At 40.3% G+C, this 20980-nt stretch overlaps 2 protein-coding genes across 6 annotated transcripts; both read right to left on the reverse strand.

The window, feature by feature from the left end:
* Positions 1-423: 423 nt before the first annotated feature.
* On the reverse strand, positions 424-1527 carry hamp (hepcidin antimicrobial peptide). Its single transcript, XM_063880260.1, has 3 exons — positions 1218-1527; positions 1040-1117; positions 424-879 (listed from the first exon to the last, which is right to left on the reverse strand). Exons 1-3 carry the CDS (start codon positions 1302-1304, stop codon positions 772-774), a joined length of 273 nt encoding a protein of 90 aa, XP_063736330.1. The 5' UTR covers positions 1305-1527; the 3' UTR covers positions 424-771.
* Positions 1528-7158: 5631 nt separating this feature from the next.
* On the reverse strand, positions 7159-20932 carry LOC134862367 (upstream stimulatory factor 2). 5 transcript variants are annotated; one of them, XM_063880253.1, is made up of 11 exons: positions 20604-20916; positions 20063-20103; positions 19710-19816; positions 17865-17984; positions 16903-17056; positions 14349-14436; positions 12697-12735; positions 10834-10892; positions 10376-10470; positions 10155-10283; positions 7159-9255 (listed from the first exon to the last, which is right to left on the reverse strand). In XM_063880253.1, the coding sequence occupies exons 1-11, from the start codon at positions 20636-20638 to the stop codon at positions 9166-9168; spliced, it is 957 nt and encodes a 318-aa protein (XP_063736323.1). In that variant the 5' UTR covers positions 20639-20916; the 3' UTR covers positions 7159-9165. The 5 variants fall into 5 exon arrangements, with proteins under 5 accessions (XP_063736323.1, XP_063736322.1, XP_063736325.1 ...); XM_063880252.1 differs by having other exon boundaries at positions 10155-10301; positions 20604-20903; XM_063880255.1 differs by lacking the exon at positions 12697-12735 and having other exon boundaries at positions 20604-20932.
* Between the last annotated feature and the right edge of the window lie 48 nt (positions 20933-20980).

Genomic DNA, 20980 nt, shown 5'->3' on the forward strand with positions numbered 1-20980 from the left:
TACACTTCTTCTATTTACCGCACCCAAAATAAACTACAGGAAACACGAAATGTGTCACTTCTCGAGCGCCACTAAAGAAAGTAGTTTGAGTGGAAAATAGCTCCAACAAAATGCTATGAGTCATGAGGGCCTGATATAATATACTTGAGAAATTAGGATCATTTAGGTTTGTATCTGAGCAGGAAAATTGAAGGGAAAATTGTGTTTCAGGGAGCCCTGTCCAAAAGGGAAACTATACGAGGTACAGTAACTGACATACAGTACATGTTCATGCTTAACAAATTGTAAAGCAATTGAGATACATATACTGTAAGTGGTGAGAAAGGAAAATGCTCATAAAAGTAATCTATTTTGTATATATATGATATTGTTTGGATGCTGCAATCACAACACAATATCTTTCCCACCAATGACACAAAAACATTTTTTAAGTTGCTTCAAATGTTCATTATTTATTCAACATCAAACATTAACTGGTAAGACTTAGAACAGGCAAAGAGACAGTCAGTCTGGATTCTTTTTAGAAACAAATTTACACACAATTGAGCTTACAAAAAGACTTACAGGGTGAAAGTATTAAAACATACAAAATAAATACAAAGAATCATTTGTTTCAGTGCTTTTCCGTGAATCATACCTCCTTGAAAATGATACAAAACAGTGTAGCACAGGCATTGCATTGGAGGAAGAGGTCGAGAAAAGGTTATTTCTTAGGGTAAGACAAAACAAAAAGCACAATAAATTAATATTTCGTGGTGGTTGCGGGAATCTTCAGAACCTGCAGCAGAAGCCGCAGCCCTTGTTGCCCTTGCAGCAGTTGCAGCACCAGCGGCACAAGGAGAGGTGGCTCTGGCGCTTCTGCCTGATGTGATTTGGCATCTGGGCGAAAAAAAAACCAAAAGACATGAGCAGAGCTTTCATCTCCAACATTTCATCCTCTCCGTGTGAGCACCAGGGCCCTCCATAGGGAAAACACATCCACTTAAGATTTAATTTGCTCAAGGTAATTGGCTTAATTCATTCAGTCAATTGAACATACCATCCTCGATTCCATTGACATTTCTTGATATAACGCAACTGGAGTGTCATTGCCCCCTGCTTCCTCCAGCTCTTGCACCTGTTAATGAATTACGCATATTTAGAAGACACATCTGAGCATCCTGACAAAACATTTATAGCTAATAAGCAAATGAAGTGAGTTTAGGTCAAATTCTTACCCCGGTAAATGGGACGGCAGAGCTCTCCAGAATGCAAATAAAGGCGAGCACGAGTGTCACTGCAACTGCAATGCTAAATGCCTTCATTTTTAGGATGAGTTTAAATGGTTTAGTTATTAAACCCTTTGAAGATTAGACTCGATAAGTCTTCTTTCTCATGGGTGTCGGACAGTGGAAAAGCACCACAATATCTCAAATGTCTTCCTCTTCTCCAGTGATGGTTGGTTCGATTGTCAGTGGATTTCTTCAGATCTTCCGGTGACCCTTGTCAGCTGTTTAGAGTCCTTCCGTTGTCTGATGGTTGAGCATGCCGACCGCTCTGGTATTTATACAGTCTCGGGCTCAGTGTTGCCTCATCACTCTGGGAGGCCCGGCCCATTTCTGTCAGCAGTTACCTAACTGCGCTGGGGAAGTTTTGACCTCCTCCTCTCCAATGTGCTGCAACACTGGTGGGGGATCCTCTGAAATATCCTTCACTGTGGGCCCCACTGTCTGTTAGGGAAATATCAAATCAACTATGAACTTTTAAATTAAATTACTTTCCGCTCACAGTACACTTAATCCCACACATGAACAAGCCGCTGCTATTGCTGGAAACCATTATTTTTTACAATATATGAGAGCAATGTGTATTCTGTATTGATGCAACGCTCAATACTTGCCGAGATTAATCCAAAATGTTTAACTTGTTACCTGAAAACAATGCGCTGGAGATTCCCAAAGCAGAGGCCAAGATTACATGGGTCAATCTATTGCATGGCTGGCTGAGTCACACTTGTTTCGACCCAGGAAATCCTTCACTGAGGAGAGGGAGCCACTTTGGAATATCCAGTCTAAAGGATGTAATTACAACCTCTCAAATGGAATAATTAGCCCCTCAATTTTAACACATTCAGTTTTTGCATAATACACAGGAACCTGCAGTTGAACCAAATTAAATCCCTTTGAGAGCAGTGGAATAGAAGCAGGGATTAAAATCCTCTGTTTGAGAGTCAAGGTGTTTCAATTTGCATGAGTTAAAGATGAATATAATGTGATCTGATGAGGTATATTATGTCTGGACAGCAATGACTTGCATTGCTTTAGTTTTATTACCCCACTACAAGACAAATCTATTTTATATCATTACTTTATGTGCATGACAAAATGTTAGTTTTTTTGTGTCTGTATTTCAATATACCTTTCATAAATAACATACAAAATGACAAATGACCACTGCTTTTGTTTCATTAAAACACCATTTGTAATTTCCTGTTGATAACAGTGTGACAATGGCAGTATAATAATAAACTAGATTGTTATCAATGCATAGAAAAACATAGCCTTACAAAAATTGTAAGGACAATTTTTCCCCTTATCACTGAAGCAGCGATAAACACTGATAGATTAATTAGCCTGTCAGGGCAAGAAAACTATTCCACAACAACATAAGGCAGTGAAAAAATACAAAAATCAATAATGTTGGAAAATAAATAGCATGCTGAATAGAAACTGATAAACGGTGGTCTGTGCACGCTGATAAATTCAGAAGCTATTTGAATTCTCCTTTGAATATGAATTATAACTTCAGTGTCTATTGCAAATTGCCTGTGTGGACTCAATTAGTGAAACAACATGTTGGGGGACCCCTGCGTCAGTCGGTTTTGTTAACTGATAACCCCCGCTGCTTGCTTTGGGTGACCCCAACATCAGTGTCAACAAATACAACCATGAATGGCTCCTCATCGGTTGGAATCTACCCACACATGTCTAATATAGAGTAGGAGCATTACCTAAACGTAAGTCCACTATTAGAATTAGCACATCATGTCCACTCAAGATGAACACATATCATTTGATTTGCCATGCTTCACTAGGCATGACTCAGCTAATGAGAAATCTGAATTTGACACAGGTTGACTGTGGCAGGACAAAAAATATCTGATTCAATTTAACTGTGTGTGTGTGTGTGTGTGTGTGTGTGTGTGTGTGTGTGTGTGTGTGTGTGTGTGTGTGTGTGTGTGTGTGTGTGTGTGTGTGTGTGTGTGTGTGTGTGTGTGTGTGTGTGTGTGTGTGTGTGTGTGTGCTTATGAGAGAAAAAAGTTCATTTTCAAATTATTGGGAAAAAAGAGCTTTCAGATCTGGGTTTTCCAGGCATGTATGTTTTGGCCTGTTTTTCCTGAGCACATGTCTCCTATCAGTCACTGCAGCTATCAGTAGGAATCTTCTGGCCAAACAAAGACAGGCACCAGTACGGCAGACAGATTCACCTCAGCAGGCGCCACTCTACCTTTTTCTCCTGGTCGAGGGCATTGCCCCCGCTGTCCCTGTTTCATAATCGCCCTGTGTTTCTGGCCCCTGCCCCCTTTCCCCTCCTCCTCTTGTCCCTACCTGCTTTATATGGAGCTGCAAGACACTCCACAAATTCCACTTCTATCAGCATGTCTACCACCAAACCCAACACACACAACACTTCTCGCCACCAAAACACAGCCAGGGTGAGTGTTTACTCAAAACTAGGACATGGAAGAAGCAGTGTTGGGACAATTTGTAAATAAACATGAGAACTTTTAATAGTCATGGCCTCTGATCAGGTGCTGCTCCTGAGATAAACAAATGCAGTGTCGCTCTTCAGACTAAGGGGGCGGTATGGAGCAAGGTTGATAGGTTCCGGGATGCTGACAGTGGAGACTGTGGGGAATTTCCCACTCAGAAACATGTTACAAGATATTACTGGAAATTCCAAAATTGTCAATCTTAATTCCATACAAGAAAATCTAAAAATGTCCTTTAAAAATAATAAGAAAGTTAGACCAGATTCATATGTTACCTTTTCATACAAATAATTAAGCTAAGCACTTTACAAGAAAGCGATTAGAATAACACAAACAAAAAACTGTTTGTGTTATAAAAAAGCAGAAGAGAAGAACATCAGTAAAGGTTTTCATATAAACATGTTAAGGCAGTTACCATTAACTCTAATGTTTCTGTTTCAAGTCGGAGAGGCGACACTTCATTACGCGTCTCTGTCGAAATGGCACCAAAATGCCCCAAAACATACTAAAGAGAGAAAAACAAATCAGGAAAACATCACAGGGCCAATACTTGGTTCAATATTCAATCAAAAAAAGAATGACAAGGATTGGAAAAAGGTCCATGCAGAGATTTGTATCACAAGATCCTTGAAACGAACCAAAGTAATGTGTGTCCTTTGTCGATATGAGCTGTAGTCCAGTGTTTTCATTTGTTTTAAACTGCTCTTTGGGCAGCAATAAGAAACATCGACATGTGACCTTTTCGATGTGTCTTGCACTAATGTGTCAGACATTGTTCAGGCAATGCAACAACTTCCTGCAATTTTGTTCTTATTTGTGGGTCAGTTTGATCAGTACCATTGAATTAAAGGACAATGATCCTCTAGTCCAGATCTGGAATGTTGGCACGATCCTTTATTGTTAATCTGGTTGAAAAAGAAAAAAAAAAACGGGCATCAACCATTTAATGTAGAAAAAAGGGCTCGCCGACAGAACAGATGAATAAGAATGTCAAAGAACATAACTCTCACTAAACTACTAAGAGGTGTTTCTGACCTGAGTCACCATATGTTCCTATTTGTGGTTGGAAAGTCCCAAATAAAACTCAATTGTCAGCAGAAACTGTGATTTGTTTTGTGATCCAAAACTACACTCCCCACTGTTTATTCTTATTTATTAACTGTGTGCTACCAAAGTCTAAGTCAAACATGTCATTCAACTTCAAAATAATGTAGAATCCAAAGCCACGGCTGCTCAAAAAAAAGCAACAAATAATAAAAATGTCTTGACAGCAACAAAATACATACCTTAGTGCTGATACTGCTACTATAAGCGAGACAGGTGCTGTATAGTTATTTATGTAGGCCCAAGAAAGATGAGAGGAATGCAATGTATGAGAAGCATTGTATGTCAGATGGAATAAGACTCTCTCTGTCAGCCCTTTTTCGACAAATAACAACCTCAGTGAGAGCAAATGTGAAACAGGCAGAGGCATCGGACAATGCTTGCTCCTCAAAGAGAGCTCTTGTAGCTCCAAAAGCACAAAGGTAAGACAAGCCTGCAGGACATGAAACTGTGACTTTCCAGGAGAAAGTGTTGGCCAGCTCGATGAAAATCAGTCAACCATAGGTAGACAAGGCCCGAACATAGATTTATTCATTTACAGCAGGTGGCTTTGTCCCACCCTCCAGGCAAAACTTGAACATTTGCTCAATACTGACCAGAAATGAGCCACTGTTCCAAATCCATTCATTTCACCAATAACGATGTACTGCTCAAAGCGGAGACACACCTCTTCCAATTCACACATTATTAATTGTAATTATATGATCTGCAGTGAGTGAAATCCCTGTCACTCATATCATTCTACAATTGTTAGAGTAGGAAAAAATATGCGTTCTTTCTGAGCACTCTTCAGAGGGTTTTTCCAGGGTTTGGGTGAAAGAGGCACTCTGACTGACAGACAGAGTAGTATGTCCCAATCTGAGAGGTACGTGGGATCACAGATCAGCCACTTCAAACACAGACAGGGACACACAGACGCCTGCCTGGCTAGCTGTGTGTGTTCGAATGGCAGCTGACAAGCCTGGAGACACTGGAGGGGGTCGGCAAGATAAAAGCGAGTCAAATTAAACAGTGTCAGACTAATGACTTCTGATAGATAATGAGTGTGTGAGTTATAAATACTCTTAATGTTTGCGCGTGTACAACACCCCAGTCTGCTTTTAAAAGATTATCCAACTTCTCTCTTTAAGAACAGCTGAATGATGCTTAAGTGCCTTGACCTGCAAAGTCAAACTCAATCTCACTGAAGGCTTAGATGCGCCTTTTATCCACCATTGATCTTCCTCACCCAAGGTGCCCTCTGTGTGTTCCGACTACTCACTGGTTTCAATCTTACCAGTGTTTTGATCAATCGATCGGATGAGCTAAAGAGTGGGCAGGGAGTGCATACTTTCTCCAAGGAGGCTTAATCCTCCAAATGTTAAAAAATAAAGGCTGTCTTAAAAATATGTTTATCTGGAACTGTGAAACAAGCTTTTAGAATGAGCATTTATAAAGAATACCTATCTATCATATCAAAGAATATTAAGGATTTGAACAATGTTGAATTGGGCTTATTATCAAGGCAAACAGCCTCAGATTTCTGCCATTTAACTGCATCAGGTTTCTGAATATAAACCCCATCAGTTTTGATCTCAATCCCTCAGAGAAGATTTAATTTACTTTGATCACAAGTATGGCGGTTAATCTCCATAGGCTCCACCATTAGGGAAACGTGAGGTGTTTTAAGTCATTTCTAGACTAACTTGATGGACTATTTTCACAACAACATGGAGTCCTACATGACCAGACGTTGTTTGCCAGTTTGGTTATTTTGAAAGATTTATTTATAGCGTTTTCATATGCGTTCTTTTCCATTGGTTATGGTGTGTTCACATCAACACACTAATCAGGATTCAGCACGATTTTAATCGAAATCTAATGAAAGGTGGTGTTTGTTTTTTTTTGGCTTATAGAGCTGATGCTGTTAATCAAATCTGTTCACACCACAACTTTGCAGTCTCAAACTTAATGAACGACGACTTGGAATGACTTTTCAACACAAACAAATCTAACATTTAAGGTAATAGAGAAACGCCTTAGATTTACACAAACATTTAATGGGATTTACTATTTTATCTTTCAAAATAAATGAAAACAAGGTGTCAGATGTCACATGTGGAGAAAGGTGAAAACTAAGAGAGCATTTCAATGCTACAGTTTAGGATTCCAGTAAAGCCCATGAGTCATTTCTCATCATCTCTATTGTTACAAAACATCCTGCTGACTAACAGAAGCATAAACTTAAAACCAACTCGACGGGAGGAATAAAGTATTGACGTTTGCATATTTCCACGACCTTCAGAAGGACAATGAGACACAACCAAAGTGGATAAAGTTTATTAGATAGTGAAAGTTTTATTTTCCACCATTTTAATTAGAAAAGATGTCTTTAAATCTAACCTGAGAACAGTGAGGCTGCTACAGAGAAAAACACTTCCTTTTCTTTGCCATTTTAAAAAGAATTGAAGGAAAAAAAGAAAAGAAAAATTAGCCACAAGTGACCTTTCATTTGTGAACATCCGTCCTCCAAAGCATTATTCATGTCTTCAAGTTCACATTTTCTGCTCTCACCGAGGTGTAAAAAATTATACCGCAAAATATCCATCATTCAACCATGGCTAGGAGCCTCGTTTGATAGATCAGACTCTTGCGCTATTCATATCAGGTTTGAATCTAACAGTAGAAGCAGAACAGCACTTCCAAAGCACAAGCTGTTAACTTGCAGAGTCTGAGATATTAAAACGTGATAGTCGGCCTGATTTGTCCAGCGGTCTGAGTGTTAGTTTTTCTCTGCTGGATCAGCGAGTGTTGACACAAGGAGAAGCAATCGTGCTCTAATAAGTGGCTCTGAAGCTTGATGTCTTTTCCCCCCCCCCCAACTTCTACTCACATCGCCCAAAGCGGAACATCATGTATATTCATTCTGAAAACCATCAACAATGTTAATATTGGCTCTTTCTGTTTCTACAACCAATTACTTATTGTTCGCCTGAGAGGGTGTGAGACCAAGTTTCCCACTTTCAAACTATTCCTTCATTTGGTGGAGAACAAGTTGTGCTCGACTAAGAAGTTCAACACGGAATTTGTGTGTACTCCTTTTTTCCATAGAGAGTCTTTGAGTGCCGCTCTCCAGGGTGTCTCCCCCCTTGTGCGTGGAGCTGCATTTGAAGTCTTGCAACACGAAAATAGACCAAACAGCTTGAAATGAAACATGTGGGGATTATTCTTACACCTAGTGAGACACTGTTAAATCACACTTCAACCAAAGATAATAAAAAAAACTAGTTTCTATATATAGTTTGGCAAAAGTTGAAATTTGCACCGAATCCCGCTCCAGTCTACAGTCCAACGTGCTGTGTTTGTTAATCGCTTACATTTATATTTCAATAGCATTTAAACAGATGGATATTGAAAGAGGGATTTTGTTGACATTTTAGTTATTTTTCTTGTTTAGCAAATGCCCAACAATTCAAGTACACCACTTTTTGTTTTTTCAAATCAAGCTCCAAGATTGAACACACGTCATGGTAATTATTATGACAAAGGGCCAGCGTGAATTTAACGAGTTATTGATTGTTTTCTCCCAGAGATAATCAGCGCTAACATTCTTTAACATCTGTATTAAAACATGTCCTATTTACAAAAAAAAATCAGCCCAGAAGCAGAGGCCAGCCCAGCTCCCTGTTTGTCTTTGGGTCTAGGTAAGCAGTGTGTATTACATTATGCGTGTAAAATCCTAATGTTTTGCATTCTTTGATGTTCTCTCACTTAAAATTCAATCTGCTTCTCTTGTGTGCAAGAGCTTCGCTGTAACTGGTCTCCGACAAGGCTTCTGTCAGCAAGCGGACTAATAAATTAAAGCAGCTAAAAACAACATATTAATACAGAACAAAAACAACAACAAAAAAACGAGGAAAAGCATCAACTAAGTCAAACTCAATAATTTGGGGTAAAATACACTGACAGGGAGCTAAATTAAAATGTACATGAGAAACGAAAGAGTCCACAAGTGACATTACATAAATACAGACTAAAGGAGGAGTTCAGCAGAGGTTCTCTTTCATAGCGTGTGCTAGCAATGCACTCTGATGGTGGGGAGTGCAGCATATCTGTACTGAATTGCAACGGGTGGTTATCTCAATAGGATTGAAACAGTCTAGTACAGCCACAACAGGCCGTTGAAGGGTTCGCAGCCTGGGAAAGATGCATTCACTAGAAAAAGTGATTCTTCACAAGTCCTTTTGTTATTTTCTCCATCATCTCGCCTGCTTTTTTCATCATGTCGACTGTATGTCTGAGTGGTGGTGCCCCTCCTTGTTCTTTTTGTCTCACTGCGGTGGTGTCTCTCCAACCATCTCGATGCCGTGCTGCTGGAGTTGCGCTCGGAGCAAAGCATTCTCATTCTTCAGCTCTTCAATCTTCAGGACAAAGAACAGGAAAAGAAAAGTCTCATTATCAACATTTTCATCTCTGTGACGTCTTAATATAGCTGCAAGTTTACAGACTAAACTTTTCCTGTTTGAAGACATCTGACGGTGCTGCCTATGTGTAATGTACAGACAGGGCTATTCAATCCCCAGGATTAAAGAGTGGTATGTGCAGCTCCCTTTTTCAAAGACACCTCTGTCCACAACCAACTGGATTATCAAATCTTGAGGTATGTCATCTTCGCTACATTTCCCTTGGGTGAATCCGAATTCTCTGCCTCCCTACTGAGCAACTGGGGAAAGAATATCGAGCTTTGAGCATCAGAATACGAATATATTGCCAAAAGCCTTGCAGGCTTGGGATTCAATGGGGAGCTGTGGCAGCCTCAGAGCTGCAAGACTTCACAATACTTTCGAGCGCATTAGCATGCGGTTAGCTCTCACGCAACTGCTGTGTATACTATTCCCACATACTCTCAAAGCGCTGATTTCAGGTAACACTTCTCATTATATAGGCGCAAACTCTTTTGATCCCTTTTAGTCGAGCTGTGATGATCAGCTCCACAGGCTGGAGTCCCAGGGGGCTTGTTTTGGAGGAATGAGGATGCATATATAAAGCAAGGTGGATTTCAAGTTTCGGAGTCTTAAGTGAATGGATGTTGCAATGCACGTCCAAAGCAAACTAATCAATTCAATGCAGTGGCAATCTTCACAGACACATATGCAGCCCACAATGGCGGCCTTATTATTATTTATCTGCTACACCCAACCACCTCAAAGGAATGTTCTGACATTATCATTCATAGCCCTTCTTTTCCCTATTATTGAAGTCCTGGAAACTGCTCTTGATGGAAATATTTGTAGGCTAGAGCATTGGTAGATGATAATACCTGCTGCCTGCACAAGTCATTGTCCACTTGTATCCTCTCCACCTCCTTCAGACTCTCCTGCAGTCGCTGGTTGTTTTGCCTCAGGTCACGGATGTAGTCGCAGGCCTTGGACAGGATGCCCCCTTTGCTCTGTGAGGACAGAGATGACTTATTGACAAGTTAAAACAGAAGCATCAATAAAAAAGGCTGACATTTGCAAAGAGTTAAGTAACACTGCTTACTGCTCCAGTCTTGGTGCTGTCCATGTTGCAGTCCGGGATGATCTTGGAAAGCGTGACAATCCAGTTGTTGATCTTGTCTCTTCGCCGTCTTTCAACTGACAAGAACAGGTGATAAATATTAAATATATATGAATGTAAGCATTTCCTGATTTATCGTTTTTGTACATTGAGAGATCACAGGTAGTTTTGTTTTAATGAATATGGCTTTCATTTCCTAGATCTTTTCATTTCAGTAGCGGCTCTCTCGGTGCCAAATACGGCCTGGCTTTGACAGCTCAACAGCACCCTCTAGTGGCTGGTCTGTAAACATAATGTTGTCATCTTTTCTTAACAGAATATTTTGACAGGGCTTCGTAATTTTCTTTCAACGAAAAAAAATGTCTCCATTTAAGCACCACACTTCATTGTGATGCACCGTCTGGTGAAATGAAAAGCCACAATCAAAGATAATTACCCACCTTCATTATGTTGCGCCCTTCTCCTTTCATCTCTTGGTGTTCGCGGTCCATCCATTTTCCTGCAGACAGAAAGGAAATAAAACACTGTTCACACACACACACACTACAATATCTTCCATCTCTGGCTAGCCTACAATCAGGACCAAATCAAATCCCCAAAATTCACTTAATCCTGTGCTATTGAAAACTATTATTCACTGCTATCTTTAAATTCCAGCCTTTTGTAATCACAGCCCTTTTCAGTAAAAGTGTGCGTTTTTTTAAAAGAAGCTGGAGATTCTGAAGCTGTGTAGTGCTTTTAGTGGAAAATACTGAAAGACGCACAACCACAAGAGGCCAAATACACAACCCTGATGCTCCTAATGGCCCGAAGCTGGGCTGCTTTGACTGCAAAACTGAGACCCAGACAGCCTTATTAATCTTTTTGGCTGTCCTTTTCCTAGGTGTGGCCCCCAGGGAGCTTTCTGCTTTATTATGCTGGGAAATTACATCATTGTAAAAAGATAGATGCTGTCTACTGGAGTCTGGGCTTACGGCTAATGACACAAATGTCTCTTGTCTGTGTCCTCCCTAAGGCATTCAGTTAATCAAGTCCCTGAGACGTGACAGTGACCACCACCACAGCACCGACAGGCCAACACAGGAACATAATCACAGGTCAATTAATAGTTCCATTACATTCAAAATAAAAAAAAACATGTAGAAGAGCGAGAGAGAAGAGAGACGATCTTGAATCGCATTCCTGCTTGAGGGAACATGACGTTAACAATGACTTATACGGTCATGTTCCCTGTATGTCCCTATATGACACAGTGAATTTGTGACCCATCAACACATCTCCCCGGCTGATATCTCTGTTTGAGTCAGAAAAGTCAAACTGCAGTCTCTCTTGTATCTCAACGCATCCTAATGGGATTTCAACTGTATAATGGAGTCGGTCCAACAGTCCTCATAAGCAGAGTGTAAGAAAAAGTGTGAAAGGGCTGTGTGAATAACTAAATATCCGTGCTCAGAAAAATGTCCTTTTTCACACGTTATAGAGGCACACCTCGTCTGAGTGCTTCATGATCGTTGCTGGAGAAATCAGGAAAATGAGCAGTACACAACCCGCTGCTGAAGTGCTGGATCCATATAATTTGAAGCAAGCCTGTAGACCGGGACTTAATTTGTGTACTTTTATATTGATCCTCGAAAGAGAAATACAATTGGCACCCCTTCTACCCTCTCCTATATTACATCGAGCCAGGGCCCAGACAATAAGTCAGTTAAGATTACGTCGAGATACAAATGACTGCAGCTTGTGCTTTATTTTCTCCAAATGGATGATATTGACAAAGATGAGCCTTTGTGACAATAAACTGCTTCTATACAAAACATGATGCAGAAGACACATGCTGAAATTGACATCACATGGCTTCTATTGTCCCAGTTTCCCTTTCGCATTAACAAATAATACAGCTTGTAACAGCACATAGGAAAAAACTCTCACTAACTTATTCAAAACTAGGCTACAGAAGAACTACAACGGAGGGCACTTTGAAAACGATACTAAAATAAAAGTGTCGAACGAGCCTTTGTTTCCAGATAGAGAACAACGACCTAATTTTTTAAGTCCTAATGGAGACACAAATTTGCCACAAGCACAACTAACAACAATGGATCAGGGTCAGCAGTGAAGATATGTTAAATCTGTGTCTCGCACTTCAAGAGCAGGAAGAATCACCGGGGACTTAAGGGAAGGGGAGGGGAGGGGAGGGAGGGGAGAGGTTTGTGTGCCTCTTCTCTCTTCTTGTGATCTAATTTGATTGGATCATTTGCTGTAGAAAAAAAGAGAGAGAGAGAGAAATGTGGAACTGTCCTCACCAGTTTAAACCTTCCTGCTGCAGCAGCTCGTTTTCATCTCTGCGGCAGATAGGGTTGGAAATGTTCATTCATTTTACTCACATGTCAACCATAATGTCACTGTTCATTAGTTTACACCTAAATATAACTCTTCAGACTTGTGTCAAAAACAAATCATCATAAATTATTCATGTGAGAGGAAATAAATAGAAACAAACATATTGCAGATAGACATTGTGAGAGATGAAATAAACTGTTCACTTTGTATTTCAACACATGGCAATGCAGGCGTACGCCGCAACAAAGCTTGTTCTTTACTCTTGACCGGAAAGCAGTCTGTTGTACGCTGTGAATATCAAACGACATCAGAAGCAAGAGAGCTGCTGCCAAATGTAAGGCGGATCTACAACTGTATTTAATGCAGCCCACAACAAAGGAGCATACATCTTTGAGAAATCTTTATGTCCATGAAAATCACAGATAAAAAGGCAGAGAAAATATTAGTCTGGTGTCTGTCTCCTAAAACCACTGGTAGCCACTCCCTATAGGTGCTATAGCTTAATAACTATAATGCAGTTTCACATGTTAAAAGGTTAAGTATAGGCCTGGTGGGAAATGGAGAATCGTTCACTTAGATCAGTGCTAACTCAATTTAACAACGGCAAATTGCTGTGCTTTGGCTTTGACCGAACAAACAAGGAAAAATCCAAGTAACATGACCTCAAGAGAAAAACTGCAAATCTTCATAACTGTGCCACATGTGATCTGAATCTGAAATTCAGCTTCAGCCAATATCTGAATAAGGCTAGAACAAATCCGGCGTCATGCAATTGGAATGAGAACTCGGTTTGTCTTTGCCCACGTGAGCCTGCTGATTGTCTTAATAACAGCAATCAGCAGCATGCAGCTAACAGTTGGAGATAGTCTGAGATGGATCCCTTCTGATGCATGATTATAATGATGCATGTGGAGATTTTTAGGAATAGACATCATAAAGAGATTTTTGTAAAATAGATAAGCCAGGATCATCATTAAAATCATCATTCATATCAAACTGAGGAGAGAGATGATAGACTTACAAATACAACAACTAAACTGAGCCTCCTGGGTGATGAAATAGGTTAGCAAGTTGTTTTGTGGTCATATGTCTTTATAACATCCAATCATCGATGGACCTGATCGGTTTCAAAGGTCCATATAAACCAGCGCTGGTTCTCTTTCTCTCTTTGTACTCCTCAGTTCCCACCAGTTTAACTCCCTCCACTTCCCAGGCCTGCCTTAACATTTAGATTTATGTCAATTCAGCACGCTTTTTTTTTATGTGTTAAAGTCTGTGTCGAGTTTGTGGGACATTGTTCCCACAGTCAAATGCTTGTTATTCTTCCAATAAATAATTTAAAAGCAAGACGAAATGTCATAACTGAAATTAAATGTAATTAATAGCTGTGAAAAGCCCCGTACATGTAACAATAAAAAGCAATTTGTCCCACTGTTACACTTCAACCACCTTTCAAATCCCAAACAGCCCCCTTTGAATAGAACATATGAATTCTTTTTACAAAAACTGACCAGCTGTGTTTTTTTGTATTTTTTCAGAAACAGCAGGATCTCAAACTTCTGTATCAATGCGGTCTCTTTTTACCCAGACACCAACTGATAGAGCTGATACTTACGCAGGGTAGGGCTGTGTGCGTGGGGCGATGGTTCGTTGCGTCCCTGTCTGAATGACATCGGGGGGGGTCATCATCACATAAAACTGACCTGTGGAGACACGGCAGGCATCGGTTAGCAGTGAGAAAAAAAGACGAAAGGGGCATAAAAGAATCCCTCTTGTGGCTATAATGAAATATCTCACAACAAATAACAGAAATCAAATCATCACAGCCCAAATCCTTGCGGACAAACATAAAACAACACTTAGAAGGAATAAACAACTCTGCTTGAAGCCCTCTCATGTACAATTATTATTATAGAGCAAACATCATATTCCCAGCCCCCAAGACATTCACAACAAAAAATATCAGCACAAAAAATAATGTCCCGTCAAACCAAACCACCAAATAACAGGGCTTGCATCTCTTAGGCACATTACTTTGAATACCAATAAACAGTTTAAACCAAAAATCTTGGTTAAAATATAATTATAGCTTTTAATGTTCAGTCTGTAGTTTATTACTTGTCAAAACAACTGTTATAATGAAGGACATCTGTGTCCAATGAGCAGCTTATTTCCTATCAGCTTTGGTCTTCACTTTATAGGTTCTAATTTTGCTGAAATGCAACAAAAATCTAATATTTGGATTCATAACGATCAGTGAGTTTGAACAGAATGTATCCTTTTAAGAAATATTGTTTTTTTGGGGTTGAATTAGGACAACACTTTGATGCTCTGTAGAGAGGTCTGGGACTCCACCCCTGAATCAAGTCTTGCCAGATTGTGGTTTACTTCCAGAGCTCGATGCACTATCCTCCACTATCCCTCAGCTCACAGGAGATGGAGGCTTGTAAAGCACTCTCCACCTTCACCCTACAGCGCTCCGCCTGTATGTCACGCCCCGGGCTCACAGAAAAGTCACACAGCTGCCCACTTCCTCGTGTTAGGCCATGGCTTTAACCGTAACCCACAGCAAAGCAAACATCATGGTCTTCTTTCCTCTCTCTGACATCACCAGGCAGCCACAGGGAACTCTTTTTATTTTTCTGTTGTCATAAAATCCCTGATTGAGTTGTGCCAATTCACACAGCTAAATGTCTGTAAGGGCATCAGATTTCTCTGAACGTGCTTCATGTGATGCAATCCCATCACACAGGTAGAAGTGAAATGCAATGTTGGCCAGAAACAGGCATGGAGTGTGGAAGTGCTACATTTGCCCTAAAAGCTTCAGAGTCAGTGATGGATGAAATGCATTATAAACTTGGTAAAGAAGAGCTCAGAAAAAAACAAAGATTCAGGGAAGGCTCTTTTGCAGACGGAAAGACAGGGTGGTTGACCTGTGACTCTGAACTGTGTATGAAAATTGTCAAAATCACACCTTTTTTCAGGTCACTGTGACCTTGTCCTGTGATCTCACATTATAATAACTTCATTCTTTATTCCAGAGTGGAAGTTTGTGCAAAATTTGAAGAAACTCCCTCAAAACAATTCAGAGGTATCTTGCTCACTAGAATAGGATGGGTGGACATATCAATGGACATACAGGCACCCGCTCTATCATAATGACGTACCTAACAGGCATGTTGCTGCTGGTTTTTGTGACATGTGACAGTAAATAGAACAGCTATGCCTCTGTTGTTGGGACAAAACAAGATAGACTAACCTACATATATTACGGCCACAAGCAAACATTTCTCATATAAAAAGGAATAGCTGAAAAAAAACACAAGCTGGGTTAGAATTGGGTCTGAGGATGCAGGTACAGGCCTTGTTTCTGTCTCTGTTTCATTCCTGTGCAGACCACTCGTCTGGGCTAACAGTGTGGCAGAAAGCACAGACACCAGCAAGGTGATTAATTACAAAGTTCTCCCATAAACACGGTCTGGGCAACAGTTTGCCAGAACAAGCTGGTTGTGTATGACATAGCCAGGGGGCTGCATCCTGCGCTACAGGTCCACCAAGCACTGACCACCCTCATTCACAGTCTACCAGCCGCATCAGGATCACCACCATGAAAACGCAAGGACACTCAGTACAGCCAGATGACAACACGCAGCATTAAAGAGGAAGAGCAGCAGTGTGTGTGAACATGTGACATGAAGCACACAGTAAATATGATCAGTGTAACTAACCTCGTTTCAGCCTCCGATAATATTTGTCATTTGCAAACTATTATAGGAAGCATCATTTTTCCACGAAAATAATGTTTCTGTTTTCAAACTGGGCAAACAACTTTATATGGAGCAAAAATGTTGCTGGGTGTATATCATAGAAATGATGTCATTGTGTATAACATGTAATACACTTCAATAATCAGAAACGGAAAAAAAGACGAGTCACTGTCGAAGGTATTGGCTATCTGTATCACACATCACATGTTAAGTATTCAACAAAAAGGAAAATATATTTAAATATTTAGAATTCTTTTTAGGGTGCTTTTCTGTTCCCATTAACCTAAACTGTGGGGAGTTTTGGTTCATTTACAACTACAAGAATAAAAGCACTCTTGTTCTCTCATTTTCCATGACACTGTTCTAATCTCCGACCCAAATTAAGTGTGAGAGCTGACTCACCCCCCGCCTGTGTGAGTGTGGGGTCCGTGGCGGCCTGCACAGACACAGTCCCGTCGCTCACCGCAGTTGCGGGGAAGTAAGCGAAGCGCGTCTCCCCTCCCACCGCCTCTCCTCCTGGGCTTCCTCCATTACTGAAAGGGTTTTGGATCACAGCCTGTGACAGATAAGAGACAAACAGAGGAGAGGCTTGAACAAGTAGCAAAGGAGCAGTCACAGCAGGTGAACACACACCTCAGTCTCTGTCAGGCTCAATAACGGTGTCCCCTTTAGAACCCCCAAGCAAGAGACAGAGCTGTTTGACAGCTGGGATTAAGGGAGGAAAAAGAAGAAACTGTGATCTTGTTAGCATCTTGAGATGACAGCAAGGTCGGTAGAGCCACCAGTGTAAGGCAAATAAAAACAAATCTCATGTCTTCTTGCAAGGAAAATTGTCTGTTTCTGACACAAAACATGTTCCAAACGTAGCTTTGAACATTGCCGTATTCTGAAACAATGCTTGATTCTCTTTTTCTTTATCTCTGTGCAAAGCTCTGTGTTGGGGAAACATTTTGCTCTGTCATGCTTCTCTGTTTATACTGCTTTTCTAGCTTTCTGAGCACAAAGGACATACCTTCACCTGTGGCTTTAATCAAAACCAAGGATTATGTCAACCAGTACAGTGGTTTGTCTCTTTCAATCCGTTTTTCAATAGTGTTTGTTCAAATTGGGTTTCACGGCATGTGCAACATCAGAATACATGTACAGAGACAATACTTGTTAGCAGGATGAATTCATTGCTGGTTTTCATTACCTTAGGCAGACTGTTAAAATACTAAAAGCTGAATTATCACCAGCCTTATCTCTAAGGACTGTGGAATTACTTAAAAGCATGCATTTAATCTTTAAAAACAGTCCGTATTACCAGAGGGTTTTCTTCGATTAAAACAACAACAACAAAAAAAAGAGTACAAAGATTTTTTTACCTGAGCCACAGCCTGGGGAGCCCCAGCAAAGGCAGCTGTCGAGACAACACTCACTGCTCCTCCCCCATCATCTCTCCCATCGAGGTGCTGGTCAGTCACCTGAACGACTCGGTATGTCACCTGAAAGTAGGGAGCTTGAAAATTAGAGAAGGAAAACCTAGGAAAAAAAGTTGTTTTAAGCCAATTTCCCACAGTCGCTTCGACGGGCGTACTGTGCCTGAATCAATACCTTACCTGATTTGTAGATTTGTTTAGCATTTCTAATGCTACAGTCCCCCGGAGCCTAGTATTTAGCACAATAGTCCCAATCACAGTGGTACATTGATCTTACTTCAGGCACATTCTGAAACATAAGCATATTGTTTCCCTCTCAATTTGCTTATGCATCAGAATGTGCCTGATTCAATTTGAAAAACAAGTCAGAAAATGAGCTTGTTTGTTCCAGGAATCCGTATTTGAATCCTTCCATCATGTGACTCTCCTCCTGACTGACATGTGACAGCGGCGCCGTGCCAATCCCAGACCAGACTGGAATCACATGATCTTCCACATTAGCCTTGTTTACGCAAAATGAACCACATGGATTGCTGACTTAATTCCCTACGGTATTACCAACGAACTCGGATATCACACATTTGTTTTTTTCGAAAATATTTATCTGCTCTTTTAACTCTCCCACAGTCAATCCGAGACCACTGCTGCGATGAGTGCCCCATTACTGGACGATAAGGAGACACTCTTGACAAAGGTCCCAGGTCAATCATGGGACTAGGAGAAAAAAACACACATTCATACCTTCAAGCAATTTAGAGCCTGCTATCCTCCTGACTTGTCTTTGAAAAAGGAAGAGGGACACGCGATCACATTACAAGAACATGCAACCTTACAAAGAAAGGACTATTATTGAGAGAAACCCAGGTTTTTCTTACAGTGAGGTGGATATGCTAACACCACAACACTTAGTGTGACAAAGTCTAAATAAGAAAAGAGTTCGTACATGTGGGGGGGAATTAATTTTGAGGTACTTGCATGTATATTTTTAGCATGTTTTTCAATGTATACTTCTACTAAACATTACTTACTAGTTACTTAACATATTCATATTATTAACAAAAATATCAATCAACATATGCATTTCCATGTTTTCTTTGGTAAATCTGCCCTGCAGTACATAAAGTAGTTAGTATTAGTAAATATTAACCAGCTACAACCTCAATGATGCTTATTCATAGGGCTGGGCAATATATCGATATAAATTGAATCTTGTAATATGAGGCTATACATAATGTTAGCTTTTGGTCATCAAAATATTATAACGGTTATATGGTTCGAGTGTTTTCTTTTCCGATGTTCAGAAGTCTGCATTACATATAACTTCCCCCGTAACTCTGGGGTTTTATAGGAAGTTTTTCCTTGTATGATGTGAGGGTCCAAGGACAGAGGGTGTCATATTCATATTCTGTAAAGTCCACTGAGACAAATGTAAAATGTGTGATATTGGGCTATATAAATAAATGCTGACATAAGTCGCAATATATTCGCAATATTGATTGAGGTATTTGGTAAAAACATATTTGTATATTGGTTTTCTCCATATCGCCTTACCTTCTTTACATATTACTGTATCTACAAATATACTCCAATCATATAAAATACATAATTCCGAAATAGGCTATTCTGCACAAGTAATATTTTGATGCCTACACTTTTGAACCTTTGCATGCAGGACTTTACTTGTAACAGAATGTGTTTACATTACAGTGGTGCAACTCCTACTTAGGTTCACATAGGGAGGAAGAAAAACAATCACAATCACTGACATAATTGCCTCCATTAGTCGCTTACCTGTCCACCCTCAGTGCGGAACTGATACTGTATGTTATGGTCACCAAATGCTGCAGCCTGCTGAATGCTGGCTATAGTGACAGCTGTCTGCTCTTCTCCTGTTCCGTCTTAAGGGGTAAAGAGGAGAGGAAGAGACAGTTGTTAGAATGGAAGAGAAAGAAAACGATCAAGACAGCGAACAAACCCGGAGATAAACTGCACAAAACAATGCAAAGCATACTGCAGTTTACATGCATGCTATACACCTTTATCTTTAGCAGACACACCAGGTTAAAAACAATCCGTTATAAAGTACATTACAGCCGTGCGGGTGCCAGATGATGTCAATGACAGCTTAATAAATAGATTCTTACCTTCAGATGTCTGGACAACCTCCTCTTCTTGTTTTTCTTGGCTGCAATCCACATAAACAAAACAACTGAGCTTTAACGCAACAAGCTAACGATGTGTTTATTCTGCAAAAATATATAAATATAATTACTGACCATCAACTTTGCTTTAGCTGATGGTAAACTTGTGCAAGACGCCAGTCAACCAACAGCAACATCGCAATGTCAAACAAAATTGCTAGTCCTCAGTTTAACTAAAGTGGCTTACAACACAGTTGTTTATTTTCTAAATACTTAGCTTAAGCTAACAAAGCTATTGCCCCGTTATAAGCTAAGATAATCATGATCATGTTACATTGGTCTTTATGATACAACTTGTCAGTTATGCAGATGGCAACGTTTTTCACTTCCCTTTCTGACTTAACCGCCTTCCTCAGATTTAATTCGTTTTGACAACAGTTCTGCGTTTAGTTCAGGCCTTGGTAAGCGTCGTAAATTAGCTATCCGAAATAGCATGTTGTAGCTAGCTTGTCCCAGTTAGCCATTTTGGCCGACTCTCGGTTACCTTGCGCTGTCCAGACTCTGTTCAAGCATATCCATCAGGGTTAGAATACAAAGTGATATTCGGTGTCACAGATGGAGATGGAAGTGCTGATCACGGGAACAAACACTCGGGTCATGTGAGAGAGAAGCCCAGGACACGTGAGGTACGGCTCGGTGTCGGAGGTAAAATGGAGGCCGCTGCTGCTGCCGCTGCCGCTGGGTGACCCGATCTGACTCCAGCGCATCAGCTGTTAACAAAACAACCATTTCTGCACACTGTTAGTTGTGGAAAGTAGCCCAAAAATTACTCAAGTATTATAATTAAGCACACATTTGAGGGGCTTGTACTTTACAAGAGTGCTTTCATGTTATACTTCTTTATGCTTCTAGTTGAAAATG

This window comes from Eleginops maclovinus, chromosome 3, assembly GCF_036324505.1.
Source record: "Eleginops maclovinus isolate JMC-PN-2008 ecotype Puerto Natales chromosome 3, JC_Emac_rtc_rv5, whole genome shotgun sequence".
In the NCBI taxonomy this organism is placed as follows: Eukaryota; Metazoa; Chordata; class Actinopteri; order Perciformes; family Eleginopidae; genus Eleginops; species Eleginops maclovinus.

Bases quoted from the DNA above. Each gene is read 5' to 3' on its own strand.
- hamp (XM_063880260.1), bottom strand. From the start codon at position 1,304: ATGAAGGCATTTAGCATTGCAGTTGCAGTGACACTCGTGCTCGCCTTT. The intron at 1,118-1,217 runs GTAAGAATTTGA...ATTCATTAACAG, and splicing joins CTGCCGTCCCATTTACCGGG to GTGCAAGAGCTGGAGGAAGC. The intron at 880-1,039 runs GTATGTTCAATT...TTTTTCGCCCAG, and splicing joins TGTCAATGGAATCGAGGATG to ATGCCAAATCACATCAGGCA.
- LOC134862367 (XM_063880252.1), bottom strand. From the start codon at position 20,638: ATGGATATGCTTGAACAGAGTCTGGACAGCGCAAG. The intron at 19,817-20,062 runs GTAAGAATCTAT...TTACCCCTTAAG, and splicing joins GGTTGTCCAGACATCTGAAG to ACGGAACAGGAGAAGAGCAG. The intron at 10,893-12,696 runs GTGAGGACAGTT...TTCTGTCTGCAG, and splicing joins CAGCAGGAAGGTTTAAACTG to GAAAATGGATGGACCGCGAA.